The sequence below is a fragment of the Triplophysa rosa genome, linkage group LG6 (genome assembly GCF_024868665.1).
Source record: "Triplophysa rosa linkage group LG6, Trosa_1v2, whole genome shotgun sequence".
In the NCBI taxonomy this organism is placed as follows: Eukaryota; Metazoa; Chordata; class Actinopteri; order Cypriniformes; family Nemacheilidae; genus Triplophysa; species Triplophysa rosa.
Window position 1 is genome coordinate 16557120 of NC_079895.1, and position 22217 is coordinate 16579336.

Here is a 22217-nt window from a genome sequence, read left to right on the forward strand (position 1 = left end):
TGCATTGTTTACGTACCATCGACTACTTTGGTCTATGAAGTCATGTGGCCGTTCATGCGGCAGAGGAAGTGTGTCGATATGTTTGAAATAAAAATAAATTTAAAATTATGCAATTTAATATTATGTTCGCTTTGCATACAAATTATTTAAATGGTTAATGTAGAACGTCGGATAAAATATATGATAGACGTGAAAATAGATGTGTGCGCTTTCTGCACAACGCGACTCCACAGCGACTGTCCCTTAAAGCAAACCCGGAAGTGATGATTTTTGATCTCGTGAATCAGCTGATCAGGAAGCTGACTGAGTGTTGCAAACAAGATGTGTTGACCACAAGCAACTAAAATCACTTTTTAACCAATGGTCGGTCCATTTAAAAGCGGAAGCTTGGGAATACAGCCGTGATCTTTTCCCTTTCTTTAACGTGAATATTTTTTCCTACTTGTCTTTTGTTGATGTATAGACAGGACTGATTAGCTGCACCAGTGGACGAGATCATCTGGTAGGTTTATGGTAGTTGTGATTGATGGCAGTTGTAATTGGTTTCATTTTTGCACATGTCGACATAGACATGGTGTGGCTAAAATTAGTATAGATCGCTGTACTTTTTTCTGTACTATGATCTGAACATGAACATTATATATATGTAATGTGTGTGTGTGTGTGTGTGAGAGACCCTGGACAACAAAACCAGTCTTATGTGTCCATTTTTCACAATTTATATTTTTAAATCAATAAATAAGCTTTCCATTGATATATGGTTTGTTAGGATAGGACAATATTTGACCGAGATGCAACTATTTAAAACTCTGGAATCTGAGGGTGCAAAAAATCTAAATATTGTGAAAATCGCATTTGAAGTTGTCCAAATGAAGTCCTTAGCGTAGCATAGGAAATTTACTAAATATCTTCATGGAACATGATCTTTATTTAATATCCTTATGATTTTTGGCATAAAAGAAAAATCGATCATTTTGACCCATAGGCCTACAATGTTTTTTTTGTTGGCTTTTGCCACGAATATTCCCATGCTACTGGTTTTGTGATCCAGGGTCACATATAATAATCGAGGTGAAGCATTTACCTTTACCAACACATCGTTATTGTTGTTGAAAGCTAATTTGGGGAATCAACCTTTACACCAACAGTTCATTTTAACTGAATATCTTATCTGTTCCTGGAGTTCTGTCTGGTTGGACTGATAAAGTTTCTCTGTTGTGTTTTAAAGTCAGTCAATTTTATAAAAACACAATTTCTCAGATCTTTAAATTGTGCCCGCCACATACATAAAGTATTGTAAAGTCTGAATTACTTTTATAATTGTAGTTATATTTTCTATAAAGCTTATGTTGTGGCTAGGGCCGTCAAACGATTAATCACGATTAATTGCATCCAGAATAAAAGTCTGTGTTTACATAATGTATGTCTGTGTACTGTGCATATTAATTTAGTATTTATAAACACATACATGTACACAAACGTGTATATATTTAGAAAATGTTTAAATTGATTTATTTATATTTTCCAATCATTCAAATTATATGTAAATGTTTATTAATATTAACATTTTATTTTTCTTAAATAAATGTGTCTGTTTTTATAAATACAAAATTAAAATGCACAGTACACAGACATACATTATGTAAACCCAAACTTTTATTCTGGATGCGATTAATCGTTTGACAGCCCTAGTGGCCTGTTAGGAGATTTTAATGCATTCATTCAAAAGCATCATAACAAATTAAAATCGTACATAAAAAAGTTTTATGAGTGGCCCATGGGTTTACAGAGTACATACTCCGTTACGTTCTGTTACATGAGATTTCTCTTTTTAACATAGTAGTCTTTTTTCTGCAATTCACTGCAGGCTGTCATTGTAATTAACTGCTGACATGTTTAATCTGATTTATGCGCCTTACTGTGTGCGGTTGTGTTATTGTTTTGATCTGACTCACTACAGCCCCTTTGTTTTGTCTTTTTAGATTACATCTAAAGCACAACATGGATCCCTTAGGAGCTCGTTCTCAGATCGTGGATGTCCAGAGCCTCCCCACGTGGGACCAGCCTCGGGGAATCCAGGATGAGGAGGATGGAGAGAACTGTTTTAGAGAGGATGATTGCAATTTGACCAATCAGATCAATTCTTTAACATCGCCTTTTGCTTTTAGACAAGACATCAACAGCAAGATTGTTCTCTTGTGAGTCTTCTTTACTTGACGACTTCTCTACTATGTTCTGCAGTTATTTAAGCCTTAATAGTCTAAGGTCCCCATCTGTTGTTAAAGATATGCTTTAAAAATATAACAGACAGGTCAAATGGCGTTGTTAAAATTGCAATGAATTCTGCTTAGTCATCTTTCATGCATTTCTTCGCACACTGAATTGTGAGATCATGTGTTGTGTATGATTGTGTAACATTTAACACCACTTGCAAGCAGCAGAATCTCATGCACGGTTTTTTCTATTTATGCCACATATAGTCATTCCCTCACGCATACAAATCCTCTTTATGCCACAGTCACATGACACTGTTTGGGAGGTCTGTATGAGTCTGACCAGTGTTTAAGGGCAGGGATTTGAACTCATGGTTTCTTTGTTATATAAAAGAGAAAGGTTATTGAACAGAAATTCTGTCCTTCTCCAAAAATGTAAATTTAAGGAGGAATTGAATTCAGCACTACATAAAGAGTTGTGTTTTTAGGATTTATTTAGTACATGGAGATTCATGTTGTGCGATTTATTTATGTCACAATAATGGAAATATCCTATAGCTTTCTTGTAGCCAGAAAGTTAAGGACGTGTTTGTATAGAAAAGATAAACGGAGAGAATGAAAAATAAAGTTAATTATGAAATGTTCTCTTATTTGTTCTCAAGCCACTTTTATAACTTAGCCTATATGAGGTTCTATGTATCTCATATGCTGAGTTACATTTTTTCTTTATTTTACAGTAATGGAGATGTGGCACTTTTAAACTGTACTGCAATCGTCAATACAAGTAATGAGATGCTAACAGACAAGAACCCAGTATCAAACAGCATTCACCGATACGCCGGGCCTGAGCTCAAGGACGAACTAATCAAACTGAAAGGTAGGGGGCACTAGCTGGCTACCATACAGAGGACTTTATTCTAACTAATCGTAAACAATTAATATTACTATTAGTGAATTCCTCTTTCCTGTTCTGAGTTTTGGAACAGATGTTATCGTCATTTTGTTTGAAGAGTTTCATGACGTGGGTGTGTGTATGTTATTCCAGGATGTCGGACGGGTGAGGCAAAAATAACAGAGGGCTTTAACTTGGCGGCACGCTTCATCATTCATACCGTTGGGCCCAAATATAAAGCCAAGTACAGGACAGCTGCGGAGAGTTCTCTGTACAGCTGCTACAGAAATGGCATGCAGCTCGCCAAGTAAGATGGACTTATGGAAGATGGTTGCACTGGATGCTAATTTTCTTATCGGTCACTAAGTTCAGATCACATATTAAAGCCATTCAGGTTGGCTTATTTTAGGGTCAACACCTGATTGGTTTAGCAATTCCCATAGCAACCGAGAAATTAGTAAAATAACAAGAACCTTCATGTGCAGTGTCTGATGATTATTAATGGTGATGTCTATTGATGATAAGAAGAGGCCGCATGTGCTTGTGTTTCTCTTTGACCTTGTGGGTGGTTTGTTGGAAATCCGTAGCTTTAAACTGGGAGGAAAGGGAATGATAGTAGATTGTCCAAATAAGATAGCCGTATGGTATCCTTATTTGTTATGTGCTCACTGTAAAAACACATCCCCATTTATCTGTCATTCGAGTTTACTGGGTGTGTCAGCAAGTGGTTTTGATATTTCAGTTATATGTCATCAAACAGGAACTACTGTCTGATGCTGTGTGAAAACCTTTATCGCAATCATTTCCTCTCATATATCTTTAAAATATTTACATATATTCAATTAAAATATTTTCAAATATATATTTGTGTTTTGTGTTTCTGTCCACAGAGAACATGGCATGGTGTCTGTAGGTTTTTGTGTGGTCAACACAGTAAAAAGAGCATATCCGCTGGAGGACGCCACGCATATAGCATTAAGTAATTTCCTTTTACTCATCTTTAATCTTGTGCTGTGAGTCAAGCACATGTGCAGATCTGTCCTTTCTTGTGAACTTCACAGGGATTCCACATATTCACTTTTCACTCATCAGAACGTGTTTTCCCCACTTTCTGTCTTTTCAGGGACTGTTCGTAGATTTCTGGAGAACCACGGTGAGAACATCGAGACTGTGGTGTTTGCTGTTACAGATGTCGAGGAGGTTCGCTTGCCGTTTCGTTTCGCTGTTTACGCAACAGCTTCCATCCTGTAACTCTACCATGTGCTCTCATTTTCTTATGAAACTCCCCTGTTTTTCCCTAAAGATCAACTTTGTTGTGTTTGTGGGTGAAACTGAGTTGTTTTTATGCTGAGGATGAGCTACAGTAATATTCATTGTAATACAGTATAATAAAGTTAGGGGATAGAAATATTAGAACAAAACCAGACTGGGCAAGAATTTGGTAAATGCTGCATTGACCCTGGATGTGCATTAAGGTGATAGTTCAGCCAAAAATGAAAATTCTGACATTATTGTATTGTAAAAATGTATACAGGTTTTGAACAATCTAAGGGTGAGTAAATAATGACAGAATTTTCATTTTTGCGTGAGCTATGGCTTTAAATCGTTCGAACACATTAAGTAATTCCTATGTCTGTTTTTCAGCCCTTGTATTTGAAGTTAATGCCGCTGTATTTCCCACGCTCAAAGAAAGAGGAGATGACCAGTCTTCCTTTCCTGCCCGCGGACATCGGCAATGCTGAGGGCGAGCCTGTTGTCCCGGAGAGACAGATCCGCATTGCAGAAAAGCCGGGAAATCTGGAGGGTGAGCTCAATATAATGCACATCTGATCTCAATTTTCAATGTTACATCTTTTCAGTGGATGTAATTCCGTCTTGAAGACCTCACTTGAAATAGCCCTCAGCCAAATAGCAGTTCATCCATTTGGGAAGCATTTGACTTGTATACAACAGAAACTGCAGTTGACACGTCTTCGAAGGATTTCATTAAATGTTTTATTTACTTCCTGCATTGTCATCACCACAGGGTTAAAGTTTGACTAGCTTGACCCTGTAATCCCCTGTATAAGCACTGAGGTGAACAGGCCTGTGTGAGAATGAAAGTACATTTGGATCCTCTGCTTGCCATGGCACTCAGACGGTTCTGTATATTTATTTGTTAGTGAGAGATTGAAATTGTATATTTGTATGAAGCCTGAATCGTTTGGACCGCGATCTGGCCGCGTTAAGGTGATCACCTCTCACTTGAGCTGTTGATCCAACTCAAACACACCGAGCATAAGCCAGGACCCGTATCAATAAACACTGCGCTGCCCTGCCTGCCTCTGAACGCTTTAATGCTTTAATCCAGGACATAGAAGGGCAGCCCAAGGTCTGTTACCCACTACTAAAACTCTTTCCATGTTCAGGTCGTTCATATTTCTACTTTATCAGTCTTGTTTTTGAGTGTCAGTTGATCCTTTTTCATAAGTGTGAACAAGGTTTGAAGGTTTATGCAGTTCACTCTATAATCAATCTATTATAACTTGTTTCCTTTGTCCATTTAAAGGGACAGTTCACCCAAAAATAATTATTCTGTCATTTACTCACCCTCGAGTTGTTCCAAATCAGTATAAATATATTTGTTCTGATGAACACAGAGAAAGATATCTGGAAGAATGCTTGTAACCAAACAGTTCTTGGCCACCATTGACCGCAATAGTAGGAACAATTACAAAGGTAGTCAAAAGTGACGCAGAACTGTTTGCTTTTCAACAGTGTTCAACAGACACTTCTTTCTGGTTACAAGCATTCCTCCGTCCAAATATCTTTCTCTGTGTTCATCAGAACAAAGAAATGCACATGTAAATTTTAATTTACATTTACATTTATGAATTTTTATTTTTGGTTGAACTGTTCCTTTAATTTCTGTTCTTAAAGGTATAGTTCACTCAAAAATTGAAAAAAATGTTTTTTTTCTTTTGTCATTTACTTACCCTCATGTCATTTCAAACCTGTATGACTTCTGCTGAACACAAAAGAAGATATTTTGAAGAACATTGGTAACCAAACAACTTATGGGCCCCATTGACTTCATTGTACAGACACAAAACCACTAAAACATTTCTCAAAATATCTTCCTTTGCGTTTATTCTCGCCACAATTAAATTGTCTATTATTCCAGTGGACTGACGGTATTAACTGAACTGCAGACGTGCATCCGTGTGACTGCATGTTGATATCGGGCGTACTGAGAAAGTCTTGCACATGTATATATTTGTGTTTTTCTAAACTGTTTGATCAGACCTTGGTATCATGGTACCTTTAGTTTGCTTGATATGACGCTAAGGATTTTCTTTGTCATGGATCTATTTGTGCAGTCATGTTTACATAAAATTTTGTATTTGGTTAGAATTAATCAAACAAATCATGTTTGTTCTACCACTGTTTGTTGATTGAACTTGTCCATTTTATGTGCCACCATAGCATTGCTCCTCCTCATGTCTTTTTCCAACACGTTACCGTCCATGACGCTAAAATTCTCCCGTAGTCCAGATACATTTCAGAAGCCTTACTAGACCGAGCGAGCCTGTAGATTGTTTAAGGGCCTTGTGTTACATTTATAACAACAACAGTATCTTCTCTGACCTAAGATAACCTTCAGGAAACAGCTGTGTGTAACCGAGTCATTGTAATGTCTCACTCTACTTTAATGTGTCCTGCTTGCAGCTGTATGTTTGCCTATAATCAGCTTGTTTAGTTGTTTCACTTTCCTTCGTGAGCGCTGGCTGAAGCTGAAGTATGAGGTAAATAAAGAAAGTTTGTTTGCCTGTTTGGACATCACTTTCCTTTTATTTATATTCAGAAATGGCCAATACTAGAGATCTGGCATAAAAATGTAAGCAGAAATAACAGGTTATGATGATGTGATCCATGTCTGACTGTAGATCACACAGCACTGAGGTTGGAGGTCAGGCCTTGTTGCTGTCTGAACCTGCTAATGTTCATTCCAAGCATGTGAGAGTAGACTGTACCGTTCATCGCAGCAAAATGCATTTGTGCCCGAGCACACTTATGGGCCGTTGCATTTTGGTTTTCTTCTCATATCCAGAGCTCAGTGTAGAGTGATAATACATGTTAATACATACACAAAAGTGATGTTCCTGTCATCTGTAGATGACTCTGGAGATGACTCGCTGGATTCAGACCTGGGGCTTGTGGGAAATCACGCCTTTGCTCGCATGGAAGGAGATGTGGATAAGCAGAGGAAACTCATCCTTCAGGGCCACGTGTCTGAGGCGGCCCAGCAGAAACAGCACCAAAGGAAGTAAGAATTCTAGTTGTCTTATGAGACCGTCGACTGTTCCACAAAATCAAACGTTTACCATAATGAATGTAACTGTTGTTGATGCTACTGGGAATTCATTGCTTAATATGGTATCTCCTTACAATAGAGTGTGTTTCACAACGCTTTTCTTGTAGTAACTAAATGGTATTTCATCATAAATTGTAAACTGTGATAACTGTAATCATTTTATGGGCAATTTTTATTTGATCTTTTTACAAACTTTACTATAGACTGTTTCAAAACAACAACGTAAACAAACGTTTATTTTTGATCACAAGCGAAATAAATAAAAAGTAAATTACATTAGCTAGCAAGTTAAAAGTATGTCTGACCAGTATTATTTGGGTTATCTGAAGCAGAACTTTTACTTGGCTTACTTAAATGTTAAATTCCATTCAACAAATTGTTTATTTAATATACAAAAAAATTAAACAAAGTGTTTATTTAATACTGTTATTAACCATACAATACAATAAAAAATAATATAAATGAAATAAAATATAAATTGTTATATTATTATCCACTAGCCAGACCGATCAACAAACACAGGCTGGAAGTTAACTTTGGGCCAGGAGCGTGCATCCGATGAAACCGTCTATAACAAACAAGAGAATTTATTTCCATAAATTAATTTCTGTTCATTACAGAAATGAGTATACAAACATTTTTGTTTATGTTTTGGGGTTTAGATTGAATACATATTCTTTACATTACTGTCTGCTGCTTAGATACTAAGTCTTATTTGTTTACTCTCTATTTTTCTGAAGCTATAACCGATGGCTGTGCAGAGCGCGGGCAGAGGATCTCTCAGACATAGCAGCATTAAAAGCATTATATCAAACCGGTCAGTGTTGTTGTGTGTTCTTGTATATAGCAGTGTGACGTCTGTTTTATCTCTCACATGTTTTCAACACATGCTCACATTTTGTCTCTGTATTTTTTTGTGCACATGTGGACTTTGCTTTCTCCATCTGTGTGTTTGCACTCTGGGCAGGAAACCTTTGTTCTGCCTCATTGAGCTGAACATCAGGGGGTTCTGTAATCCGTTTCTCTTGTTTCTGGATAAAAAATAGACACTACAGTAATGGTTGCTGTATCTTCAACCTCTTCTTGTTGTTGCATAGTTTTTGGATAGCTTTTGTCCTTTTGACCTCAATGGATACGTGTTATGTGCACCATAAAATGGATTATTATTGGAGCTATAATACATCTTTTACATTAATCTTCATTTCAGGAAATAAATTACCAATGTTGAATATAAGACACATTGTGTATTTTTTAGCCAAAGGGGGGCAGACTTTCTCCAGCTGTGCACCACAATAAGCTTTTTCAATGTGCCACGTGAGGATGAAATAAATAAAACGTTCATCCAGATGTTTCTTGTAATATGGTACAAATAGATATAGCCCACTCTTACATCTTTGCGAGAAGAGTTCATTAAACAGGGTGAGGTTGAAACATCTAATGAGTTCATCACACATGCTGTTTGATGTTGAATAAGGAAATGCATTGGGAGAAAGGTGCAAAGCATGTTGCTGACAGGCAACTGACCCCTTAATCCTGACCCAGCCTCAAAGTCTGGGCACACTGTCAGACGATATGCTGTGCACTCTTCTCCAGTGGGTGTGGATGAAAATGTCTTGATACAGTCCAGGTGTGCCATGATGCTTTCTTTCTCACACTCAGGTGTTGATAGATGTGGCAGGACGGTCATGGTTGTTGTCGGCAGGAATATTCCGGTTACAATCATTGATATGGAAAAGGTATAAAAGTAAATACACATTCATTTCGATTGAGGTTTATTTATATAAAATATAACAGCTTTAAACAAAAAATAATCATAAAAAGAGGAAAATATTAAATGTATAGATTAAATACAGAGAAGAATACAATACAATACATGGTATCATTGCAAAAAAAAATGTACTTTCATATTCCGTGTGTGGGAGTAATATTCAATATATTATATAGATATAGATACTTGCATCAACAATTTGGCATTTTAGACATTAAAAGAAGGTCTGTTATGTTTGAAAACACCAATTTCAAAACCTGCACATGTTTGTAAGCATTTTTTAAAATAAGAATCTCATTACCGCAACAGCCTCAAAATGTTCATTTCATAGCATGGTTTGTTAAAAAATAAGCTATGATGTCAACTTTTTATTAATCTTACCTAGTTAGACATTACTAAAGTATATTTTCTAGAAAAATATACATTAACATTTTTTTAAATGTGGAAAACTACCTGTTACGTAAATGATAACCAATATCTTTGTGTAAACAGTATACATTTTTTACTTCGAGAAATATAAAGAACATCTAAAACTAATCGATTCCTATGTTAAAGTGATGCTTTGTACGAGGTAAATTAAAACATATTATGCACTCAGATATAGCTGGGTGTGTTACGGTAATGAGATTTTCAGCAGAAAATGCTAAAAGAATTGTTTCCTATGTTAAAGTGATTCTTTGTACGAGGTGGCATAGCTGTATGTTGTACGTTAAATTAAAATATATTTTGCACTCATACATAGCTGGATGTGTTACGGTAATGAGATTTTACAAAAATAATTCATTCCTGTGTTAAGTGATTCTTTGTGTGAGGAAGAGAACAGAATGATCATTTTTGTGTTACTGAATTAAATGTTTTATTTTTTAAATCATTACTGCCATGATGTTTCAGTGGTTTCATGAGAATGCTCCACTCCGTTTTGTTTTGTCGTATTCAGAATTTCATAACAAACATAAACCATGTTTGAGTCAGATTAAGCCACAAATGTTGTACATTTTCACAAGATTTACCTGAATAAGTATTGAAAACATCTTTTGAGTAATATATAACAAAACTATCGGCAATGATCATTTCCATGTTTGTTTGTTAGGCCTTACTGTATTTCATCCATGTAATGGACCATATCACAGTGAAGGAGTATGTGATGGTGTATTTCCACACGCTCACCGGTGAACACAATCACTTGGACACAGACTTCCTCAAGAAGCTCTATGACATCGTGGATGCCAAGTAAGAACAATTTCTGTTTCGTCACAGCGAAACTGCAAACCACCCACATTTCTTCTTCTCTACGACCTTACAAAGATGACTTCACCCAGTTATAGTCTGTGAGCGCATAAATCTCTGACACGCATGGAAAATTTCATATAAATGCGTCATTAGTTTTTATGATCTGCTTTTGCCAAACAACACTATCTCCCTAAACCAAACGTAGCCAAAAAACATTACATGTGATATGCTATCGTTTGTGAAAGTCTGTGATTTGGTGTTCCGGTTCTTTGACAGCATCTGGAAGATTTATGAAGAGCAGCCGACCTTGCCTCACTGTCTGTTGTAGGTTGTGACAAGCTTGGAACGCACCATTCGAAGTACGGCCACACAATGCTGAGTCATATGTTTTACCTGCTCTGCTTTGGCACCCCACAGTATTGCTTTCCAAGTGGGTGCGAGATTGTGATGTTGCTTCTTTGGAAAGTAAAATGATATAGATTTCATTAATTATAGCATGCGGAGCATGTTGGGAAATTTCGAGGGGGATTTTGGTCATCAGGGTTAGAACATTGAGAGCGATTGCAATGGCCTTGACACCTTGTAAAACAGGGAAGAACCGAGGTCTCTGTGTTCTCCTGCATAGCCAAATAAGAATATGGCCAAACCACCACCATCACCACAACTAAAGCCCTACGAACAATGGATGTAGCGCCGTGGAACTAAATTTCAAAACATCACAAATGCATCTTAAGTATGTTCTTTAGATTGAACAGACCTTGCAGTTTTCCTGCCTTAGCGGAGGAGAGTGAGTCTTTGTTAAAAGTCATGTCCGTGGGAGGTGAGCGTGAGGTCATGTGTTCGGGGGACAACTCAGCGTGCAGGCAGAGGAAACCACAGTCTTGAAATAAAAAGCAGAAATGCTGTCCAGGTCCTGTCCCTCACACTTTCCGTACGTTGTGGAGATCGGTGACTCATAGATCTGAAAGCAAGGCCATTTTGTCTCGTGCCAGTTGTTATCAGGTATCACTAAGGCAGAGAACGAACAATAGAAATATGAACATACGAACATAATGCCACAGACAGGAGTGCAGGATTCTGTGATGTGTCTGTAAACAATCACAATCATGTGTACAACTAAGCAAGCCAATGATGTTATCACTCCCTATAACCCCTGCTCATGGTTTTGGAGCAGAACATCGTGGGAAAGAGGAGAGGTTGATGGATGTGTCCCTCACGCTTTTCAAACACCCCTCCGCTTCTGGCCAGCCAGTTGTCCAGATCTGTATTGTTGTGTGTTTTGTACGGCAGCGTGCGGCTTGGACGCATCCGGCCCATTGGACTCGATTCGCAGACTTGCTCGTTCCCAAAAAAACGCACGCTTGTGCACAAACTGCTTGAGTTTTCTTCCTAATGGATTTAATGTTATTGTTAATGCAATTATCCTTTCAAAGCCCAATGCGCTGGAGGAATTCACTATTTGTGTAATAAGTCATTCATTTTGTTGATATGCATTTTTCTTTGCGTTTTAGGTTTAAGAAAAACCTGAGAGCTTTCTACTTTGTTCACCCAACGTTCCGCTCCAAGGTAAATGGAATTCATCAACTCTCATTTGAGTCCATTAAAGTCAACGTTAGATGTTCATCTAGAATTGAGCGGCACCATGAAAGGTTTTCTTACAGAGATCCTACGGGCCCATGGTATAATTCACAGTCGTCAGCTTCGCGTGTTTTGCATCAGCTTAGGAAGGCCGCTTGTAATTGAATACGTTCAAACACATCTCCGAGAGCGCATTGAGATTCATAATGCGTCCGCACAAAGTGTGGCATAGTGTTCCACACAACCTATTCAGGTAATTGAAGTGCTTATGAGTACGTGTTGTCTTTGCCAGGCTTTGCTTTTATTCGACAATTATGCTCCGTGCTCTCCAAACGCCGAAGAACCCCTGCAATTAAGTGTCAGATAATTGTTTGTTTAAAAATGCATCCGTTTCACTCATAGAATGCTTGGCCATTGTAACATTCCCAGGTGTGAGTGGTGTTTGGGATTAGTCATTTGAATAAACGTTACCGAAGCTGAAAAGCTTTGGCGCTATAGTGTTGGCCGTAAACAGGGTAACAGTCGATTTGTGCATTGTACATTTAACAATTTTCTCTTTTTTTTAAATTGATCTCTTCATGGTGCATTTTCAAATTTTTTCTGCCCCATGAAAATAAGTCGTCCTGTCGACTAAGGAAGTTAACCAAAGCCTTATAGCAGCTGTTGGTTATTCTGTCTGACTTTCAGTGCCAATGGCCAATGTTTCTCGATTTTCGATTCCAAAGCAATGAAACACATTTGGGGTTCTATAACAAAAATGTTTTCATTAAAAGTGTGTTATATGTATCTGGCACTAGCAGGGTACAAATTGATGCCCCGTTATTTTACTGTAAATCAGTAAAGGCACCAATGGTCTGTACGCCAACCATTCAAATTAAAATCATACGACACTGGCTTTTTTACATAATCATTTTTGACATTTAATTCACTGTAATATAGAATGTTATATAATGTAATATAATAGAAAGAGACAACTTGAAAATGTACTACCTATAGGTATGCGTTTAGGTAAAATGATCATTTTTGTTTCATTCGTTAAATTACCAACAATCTTTCTAATAAATTTCAAATACATTATTTTTTCAAAATAAATCTATTTGCAGAACACGAAAACCAGAGAAACAGGTCAAAATAACAGAAAAGATGGTTTAAAAAAATATTGTAAGGCCGGTGCCAAGGTGTCCACACCAAAAGGGCGCCACATCCTGAGAAACACAGAGCTTCGCCCAATACAATGAACTCCCCACAGGGTTTGCATCTCCATCTCAGACAGCACACAACAATGAATGATTATTGCCAACTGGCACCTTCACATTTTATAAGAACAAAGAATCTTCATATGCATGTTTGGTGTCATTTGAAATGTTGGGACAATGGTCTCATTTCCATAGCAGTAGAGCAGATCATAACAGGTTTGAGGGTTTAAAGATATTCTGCACACTGTTGAGGGAGTTGTCTTCATGTAACTGCACATTTGTGGCCTGATCCGATCCAGGACAGAGTCCTTTACAATGTAAACTGTTGTTGTGTGGAGGAAGGGTATTTTGGTCTGGGTTTTTAAGGGAAGCTGGCATAATGTTCAGGGGGATTCTTACGAAGTTGAACCCCATAATGCTGTGTGTGCCGTTGGACACAGCACTATGTCTTTTTCCATTGCATCTTTTTCTACTGTCAGGTATGCATCTCGTAGATTAATCTTTGAGTATTTGATGTTTTGTTTTGTGTTCTCTGGATTGATTCTGTAATTGGCAAGAAACATTTACCTGACTAATAAATTGTCATGTTTGAATTTGTTCAAATGTTTGTTCAAATGTTGTCTGACCAATCTAAATAGGGTAAGTCTCAAACCTCTGGTTATTGTAATATTATTCTAACGAAGAGTACATAGGAAACAATGGCATGATTATATAAAGCTACCGTCAGAGGAAGTAAGATTGGTCTATTTATCTCTATGGAGTGGTCATGACCTCTGGTTGGAAATAATCGTTACTTTAATTAAGTTGTCATATGGGGACTAGATCAAATAATGCTTTAAAAATGAACCGTATAGGGACGGTCATCTGAGTATTACTAGTCATAGAACCTCTGGCAGTGACCAAGACTGACGAGTTTGTGATCGTGAGATCCACGTATAACGACCGGCGCGAGACTCTAAGCGACACTGAGAATCGGATGAACGAGTGTAATTTTGAATAAGGCAGAAGAATTAAACATTGACCCAAATTGCATGATTATTATCAAATACAAATAATATCATTCAACGAGGTTTCCCTCTTTATCTTTTGGAGTCAGATAAGATTACGCAATGTTAAACAATAATGTTAACAATAACAGCCCAGAGAGCCTGAAAGACAGAACGCACGCATGCCTTCGCCATGCCACTTGGACTCCGCCATTGGGCCAGTGGGTGGTTGGCGGTTCTTCTTCCCTAATATTTTTCACCACCTTACAATATTTTTTATGTGATTTTGATCAGTTTTCATGTGTCTTGTCATGATGTCAGTCTCTCACATTGCTGTTGGATAACTTTATGTCATGGCTGGATGACCTTATGCTTGATTTTGTTGAGACACTGGACTGGAATGGTCACAATACATCTAGAAATGCTGTTAAGCCGCTCTAAAATGTTTAGAAAAAGAGAAAGCTTTCACTTTAAGATTGCAACTTCTAAAGCTTTTTTTCTGTCAGGTGTCTACATGGTTTTTCACGACGTTCAGTGTATCAGGCCTGAAAGAGAAAGTCCATCACATAGAGAACCTGCAGCAGCTCTTCACCTGTATCTTGCCAGAACAGATCGACATCCCTCCTTTCGTCCTGGAGTATGACACACGGGTGAGTTTTCAAGCCTGGAATATACCTCAGTCTTGTCAAATCTCAATGAAACCCAGGTGTGTTGCCTTATTTACTCTAGGCTTCTGGCAAACTCTAAAGTGAACTCGGATGCTTCTCTGTAACAATCACAAATTAACAACACATCATCCGTGCACATGTTATGGTTTACAGATGACTAAAGAACACTCAATGTTGTTTCAAGTGAGAAAGCACATCTTTAATGATCTCACAACGACTTTATTTGTGGGTCTGTTTAGGGTAATTGTTCAGCTCCATTACATTCATTTTTAAAAGGCGTTTCTCAATGTTTAAGGTGCAACTGAACCAATTGTTGTGGCAATTTTATGCAATTCTGTTGCAAAATTCATTGGGGTGACTTGTATTTCAAGTACAGGGTGTCCCTGTATGACCTTTTCTTTAAATGCAGCTTTAGATATTTGTTTTATTTTTGCTAAAGCTTCTATATAAAATGTTTATTTATAGTTCTTAATGAGGTCCTTTTATATTTTGAGACGGGTTGTGTTTGGCTGGTGGAAAGGAGATTCTTTGGGTCAGCAGTTAAAAATAACTCTTAAGTATGGGTGGAGGAAATTCAGACTGAAAGAGCCTTCAGTCGTGAGAAATGAACCCGTCTGAGAACTCTGCTCAGACTCAACATGGAAAACAGCAGTTTATTCGCAAGATGACTCCACTTGTTTTGTGGTTTAGGGTGACAGTTTAAAGGAAACATTGAAGAAATATTAAGTTCATTTAGTTACGGGTGCATGTAAGGTACAATTATGGTTGTGGTTGTATGGCTTTGCAGAATGTCATAGTATCTCATATTTACCATTGCAGTGTTTTGTCTGGCCTTTCTACCCTCGATGCGCAGAACATTTTGGTCAAAAGATTATTGGCTGTTCCAACAAAATCACTCAGGAATGATTGATGTGCAGAAACTCAATACAAGATTTCTGCTTTAGCCAATGGTAAACCTTATTCTTCATTGTTAAGACCCAATGGGACTTGATGATATTCTTGAGCTCTTAGTTTTGTCACCATTTTTGTACCCACTGCACACGAGTGTGGGTGGTGTAAAAGCGTTTAGCGATTTAGGCTTGTAAAGCAGGGTGCTAGGAAATTATGGTATAGGTACTACCATAGATGGTGCTTGGGGGGTCCCGGATCCCCTTAAGAAAAAAAAAGAATTGTCCTGACACAATGTGATTTGTTTATCCAACATTAAATAATGACTTGATTTCCCATGATAAAAAATACTCATGTGTGCCTTTTTTAGTCTTGTGAGGCATTTACATGAGACAGGGTCTGACAGAAAAAGCTGTACTATCTATAAACACTCCCAAACAAGTTTTTGTTTGTTTTACAGCAGACTTAGCATAAATGCGTAAATTTATTCGGTTGGCCTTATTACACCCACATCTGTATATACAGTATAATGTGTTGCCATACGCTGCATCTTAAAGAAAGAATTGATCGTCATTAACTCTCATTCATGTAGAGTAAAACACAAGTGGAGCATTCAAGTGGCTTCAGTTTTTACATCTTTAGCTAATGCACACACCATTAATGGAGATACTTTATTGAACGCTCCTTTAATCTTGGAAGAGGTTTTATCTTTAAAGGGCTCTTGATCATGCCTGTGTCTACCAAAACATAACATAATATACTATACACAAAACTAATATTAGTTATGCTCCCAATTAATCATGTACATTGTGTCCATAATTGATTCCATAATTTTTTCGAGGCGTTTTTTGCTCGTGTTGTCCCTAAAAGGCTGAAACTGCATAGGAATACAGCTGCTCTTTCTGATCCATGTTAATGAAACGGCAAAGAGGGAGGCAAGGTGAAGTAGCTGTGAAGAATCGATCATGGCACTAATGTGTTAAATGGAAGCTCTTTCTCTTCGCAGCAGGTGCATGTCGTGGTGCACAGACTTAATTAAGAATACATTTTATCCAACAAGATGTGTGCGCATGCATTTGATTTGCATGAAAGACATTTTGTACTTGTGCTTTAATGTGTTAAGGCACACTGTGACATTTCAGCTGATTATCAGTAAACCAAAATTTAGTTTTTATTGATATTTCAGATTTGGTATTCATACCCATCCTATGTAAATGTAAAAGTCAGAATTCAACGTTATACTAAATGTCAAATGTTCGAAGACCTTCAGCTAAGTTTTTTCACCCTAGAAATGTGTCCCGTAATGAAATGTCTCATATGATTCAACTGGAAGCTTTAAAGCGGACCTATCATGCTATGTCATGCATTCTGACTTCTTTACAATGTTAAACGTGCTGGCTTCTCATGCTTAACATGGTCAACTTGTTAAAAAACGAGTTGGACGTATGACGTAGTATTTCTGTACTTGATACACTCCCCCAGCATTCCAAATTGTTTCGGAAAGTTTTTTCTAATTCTGGATCCCTGTGTCATCACAGGGATCCTATTCCTTTTATTGGCCAAAAGCAAGGCGAAGGCAGAAGAGCCCGCCCACGAGCCAACCGACTAGCAAGACCCGCTTACCATCAAGGTTATCTGCACTGCATCAAGATGGACTGCACTGCACTGCAGCTCGTTACTATTGCGATAGTGAAGTTTAGGTGTGTGTGTTTGTTCACAGCATTTCAGTGATGGATGTTATATAAACGGTGGATATAACGCTGGATTTGGAGATCGTTTGAAACTGATAGATGGCGCGGTCCCAGTGGTAAAAGATGCCGGACATGAACTGCACGCGTTAAGTGAAACTAAGTCATACATCTGTGTTTTGTTGGCAATCGGCGTGTACGTGCATAATGTACAAAACACGAAGGGATGATGTGATGTGTTGCTTGCTCATGCTGTAGTTCCATCCCACTCTCCCCACTAGTCCCACCTAGCAGCTCGTGTTTTTCCGGAAATAAACGTACAGCTGTATCTCTCTTTTAAATTTGATCAAACTAAATACTCTTTGAAGATACGACTTATGCAATACTGTATAGGCACTCAAGATTAATATGAGATTGTCAAAAAACTGCCTGTGATACGCGATCTTTAAGTTATTTGACTTATTTGAAATGTAGTTTAGCGTGACTCATAGTTTTATAGTTATAGTGCATAGTTTAGTTTCTTAAATGGTGACTTTTAATTTTGGAAACCCTCCTTGACTACCTTGCTCGAGTATTTCCTGTCATTCTTTGATTACACAGGAAGTTACCTAATGCAGTTGCACTTGGCTGTCTCATTTTGCCCATACGATTAGATGAGCTGCCGTGGCACAGTGACCTTAAATTATTCCACACAAACATTAACTATATTCTGCCTATAACATTTTATTTTTGACTTATGCATCTATTGTTAGGGGATTTTGCTTTTTTAATACATTTCCCGTGTTCCTTGTGTCTAGACTGTAGTAAATTGTTTCAGTCTTGAAATGAGTAGAATCTCCTTTTGTTTTGTATTTAACCTAAAGGTCCACTTCTGGTTCCTGCTAAATTCTCCTCAGCTTCAGGAAGTGAATTAACAAAATCGTGGAACAGAAAAGATGCACATGTCGCTATTGGAAACCTTGCATACGTTTTTCTCCAAGTATATCCTAGAAACCACAACCTTCACTAAATATTTGCATCCTTGTGGTTATTTAAAGAGAGGCCATTTGGCTAGAGGTCCATTTGTAGTTGATTTTCAATTTATCTTTGTGTTTAAGCACACGGCTGTATGTTGGTGTATCCTGGTCAGGGCCGGCCCGTGGCATAGGCGACATAGGGTGCAAAATAATGCAAAAATGCGACATGTCAACAGCTTCTTGCATCATGATGCTGATTAACTATGATTGATCATCTTAATGCATTAATTATGCATGTGTAACGGAGACCAGCTAGTGTGGTCTTTGCAGGGAAACTTCACTCCACAACTTCAAGAAATTACCTTATTACATATGATAGACTGTGGCCTTGTGGTTAAAGCGCCTCCTTCCCATTTGGGACTCATTGCCTGTTTTAAGTTCGAATCCCACTCGGAGCAGCTTGCTTATTTAGAACCATTTTACTGGTAACACTGACAGTGCGTGCTGTTTTTGACTGCTTTCAACTAAGTGAACTGCAAAAAGTGTTTACTGGCACAGTGACTAGGCCATGCCATTTATTTAACAAAATCCAAAACAATACAATAAGCTTTTATTTGTGTCCCTACAGCATTTGCTTGCGCATAGCTTTACAAAATGTTATGCATATGTTCTCATTGACCTTTATCTAAATAATAATAATAATCAAATATTTGTTTTATGAGCTCTATTTTTCAACTACAGTATTATTGAGAAAGTTTTTTTTTTCAAACAATGAGTACTTAATTAGAAACATTTTTATTACAAATATTTTTTAGTTGTTATTTACAGTATTTACTTCCTATTTATGTTGATCACAATTCATGTTATATTAAAATAAATATGAATTTTGCTTTTAAAAAAAGTTAATTTTCAGATATTTTTATTTATTTATTATGTATAGTAGGGGTGCAATCTAAAATCTTGCCTAGGGCACCAACAGAGGCTGGGCCGGCCCTGATCCTGGTCTAATAATGTGGTAAAAGTGGCCATTCAGCAATTCCTCATCAGCTTTTACAGCATTTAGTGCATGTCAGCTAGTCGGTGACCAAACGTAACTTTTACCACTGTTTGTTTATTCAACTGCGCTCATAAATGTCATCTTTGCTCCCTCAGGTTAACAGCCCATATTATACAGCTCACTCCTCAGGCCTGTGACGGTATCAGACAAACCCGGTAAAGAAGAGTTTGACAGGACCTGCCACTAAATGTTCATGCTCTAGGCAAACACACAACCCCGATGACCCGTCGATGTTGTTGGAGGCGTATCTCAGTCATTCCTGGGCGGCTGAGTTTTCTCTGTGACGCTTCGATCTTCTGTCTTTCAATAATGCTGTATAAACACAACCTGCTGAGACCTGCTGAACGTTCCACAGACTCGAAACCTTAATAGAAGGAACCGCCGGTCTGACTTAAGCTCTTTTAGGAAACTTCTGCAGACAGAGACTGAATTTGACAAAAATGCATAACAGATTATATTTTGTACAACACATGTATTGTGTATCTAGGTGAATAATTGCTGGAAATATTGTCATTTGTGCTGTTTTTGATTTTTCATGTCATGTTGTTCATCCATTAATCTCACAGCTATACTTTGCCACCTAAGTCTGTAATGTTTTGTTTTAATGCATTCCACGTTTTCTTGATTATTTGATTTTCCGCCGAAAATACATGTGCAACTTTATCTGAGGCATTAAACAAACTGTAAGATAGCTGTATGAAACTGTCAGTCAGAGTTGGTCTAGATCTCAGTTTCCCTTATCAGCACATATGAAGGACATCTGAGATATGAATTACTCTATTGTTTTCTTATTACAGTTATAATTCTGTGTAATTATTCTGTGATATCATTTATAGCAAAACTGATACCATGGTAACATAGTATCAGTTTATTTGCACTTTTTTTTTTTAGAAAAGATTCACTGAGATTTCTAAGTAACTGCCTTTTTACAAATTGTATGTTTACTCCGAAAAACTGGAGATGTTATCAAAATGGTACATCAGTGTTCATTTTGGCGGGTCTTTAAAACCTAAGGTACGCTAACATTTTAAAGAGCGCCAGGTTGTATTATATTCTAAACTATGAAAAAGATTTACATGCATGGCCAAAGTGAAGAACTGTAAATAGTTAATTGTAGATACTACTAATGCTGTCTATTACTATTCATTTTGGTTTGTTTAAGTTAGCCATTACTGAAACTGTGCAGGAATTGTGTTAAATTTTGTATCATTTTAAATTAACGAGATAAATCATGATAATGAAGAGCATATTTGAATAAAAGAAAATCTTGTAGAGGTATGTTATCATTAATTTTCGTTCGGTTCTTTTTAATAGCCACTATTTCCACATTTGTGTTGAAATGTGTTCAGTATATTTCATATGAAGACCGGTTTTAAAGTATTGTTCAGTACATTAGAAACTCCCCACATTTTTGTCTTTCTGTAATTTAGATTGTCTTTTATCATGCGTCATATATTTTAAAACACATTAAGGAAAACATATCAAATTCTGCTGTATTGATTTGTTCCATTGCACATAACAGATTAAAAAACAAGAGCTGCACATTGACAGTCATTGGGCGTGTGGAGTCAGAGCAGAGCGGCGGTTTACCGCAAGTGCTGTTTATCACATTTTTATGCATTAGATAGACCTCTAGCTAATTATTCTGCCATTATATAACCCTCACATCATTTAATTTACCAAAATCTGATCTGATCTTAACTGTTGATTTATGTGTTGCAGATGCAGATCATTCAGCTCTCATGTTCAAAATACCGTGGTGTTTTCTTATCATTAATTACTCCGGACATGCACCATGTGCAAAAAATGTGTACTGCTCCTTTTGAATCTAAATGATCTCGTTTTTTTCAGTCTATTTGCTGACATCGAAATTTATTGATGCGCTAACCAAAGCACTGCGGTGAAACATACCGAAAAAATCTGATGAAACCGAATGAAATGAAGCAGATCGACTGCAGCACAGTGATGAAATGAGAGAACGTATTGCTCGATGTCTTTTATCAGTGCTGGAACTGAAAATATGGCATTGATTATTACACCATCTGCTTATTGTACCCTACTGCTCTCCACAACACATTGCCTTGATGAAAATTCACGGAGGCAGAAGGGCACTGGGCAGTCACGTTGCCGTAAGTATTACAGCCAGTAGGGGGCAGCAATAGTCTCAAACATGGTTTTCTCATTGGCAAAAGACTCAAATGTTAGAAAATAACACGGATTTACTTGAAAAATGGATAATTGCAACAATACAAGTAAATGTGCAGAACAATTCGGTGTGAAGATGTACTGTATATTTAACGTAAATGTGAATAGGAAAACTTCAAGGAAGTGATGAGCAAACAGGCTGTTTCACTTTTACTGACTGGCATAATGCCTATGAGGTCGTAATTCAAAAGGGCAAAACGGATGTAATTTAAAAAAAAAAAACATTTTATAGGTGACGTTTCACCTATATGAAATATGAAGTTTTTTTTGTTAAAACTGAATAGCCTATCAATAACGTAATTTCGGGCACACATTGTAGTAAGGCTTTTACACAAGGTAAGATAACGCGACAAGTATGGAGACGTCTGAGCATGCGCCGCCTTGGACGCGCGCTCATCAAACAAGGGAAGCGCCAGATGAAAATGTGAGGCGCAATAGCATTTATGCTTCTAAGAAATTACAGACAGAGTTCACTCCCCCATACTCTCTGTCTCTCGTTCTCTGTTTCAGCCACAAGAACATCTGGCAACCCTCCCTC

The 22217-nt window shown here is 37.4% G+C and overlaps 1 protein-coding gene across 2 annotated transcripts; it reads left to right on the forward strand.

Annotated features, from left to right (window-relative positions):
• Nucleotides 1–288: 288 nt before the first annotated feature.
• On the forward strand, nt 289–20887 carry gdap2 (ganglioside induced differentiation associated protein 2). 2 transcript variants are annotated; one of them, XM_057336442.1, is made up of 15 exons: nt 289–363; nt 464–502; nt 1983–2198; nt 2951–3090; nt 3259–3412; nt 3996–4084; nt 4229–4305; nt 4750–4909; nt 7261–7411; nt 8200–8276; nt 9119–9195; nt 10318–10457; nt 11969–12023; nt 14724–14867; nt 19570–20887. In XM_057336442.1, exons 3-15 carry the CDS (start codon nt 2002–2004, stop codon nt 19609–19611), a joined length of 1503 nt encoding a protein of 500 aa, XP_057192425.1. In that variant the 5' UTR covers nt 289–363; nt 464–502; nt 1983–2001; the 3' UTR covers nt 19612–20887. The 2 variants fall into 2 exon arrangements, with proteins under 2 accessions (XP_057192425.1, XP_057192424.1); XM_057336441.1 differs by having other exon boundaries at nt 294–502; nt 19570–20886.
• Nucleotides 20888–22217: the final 1330 nt, after the last annotated feature.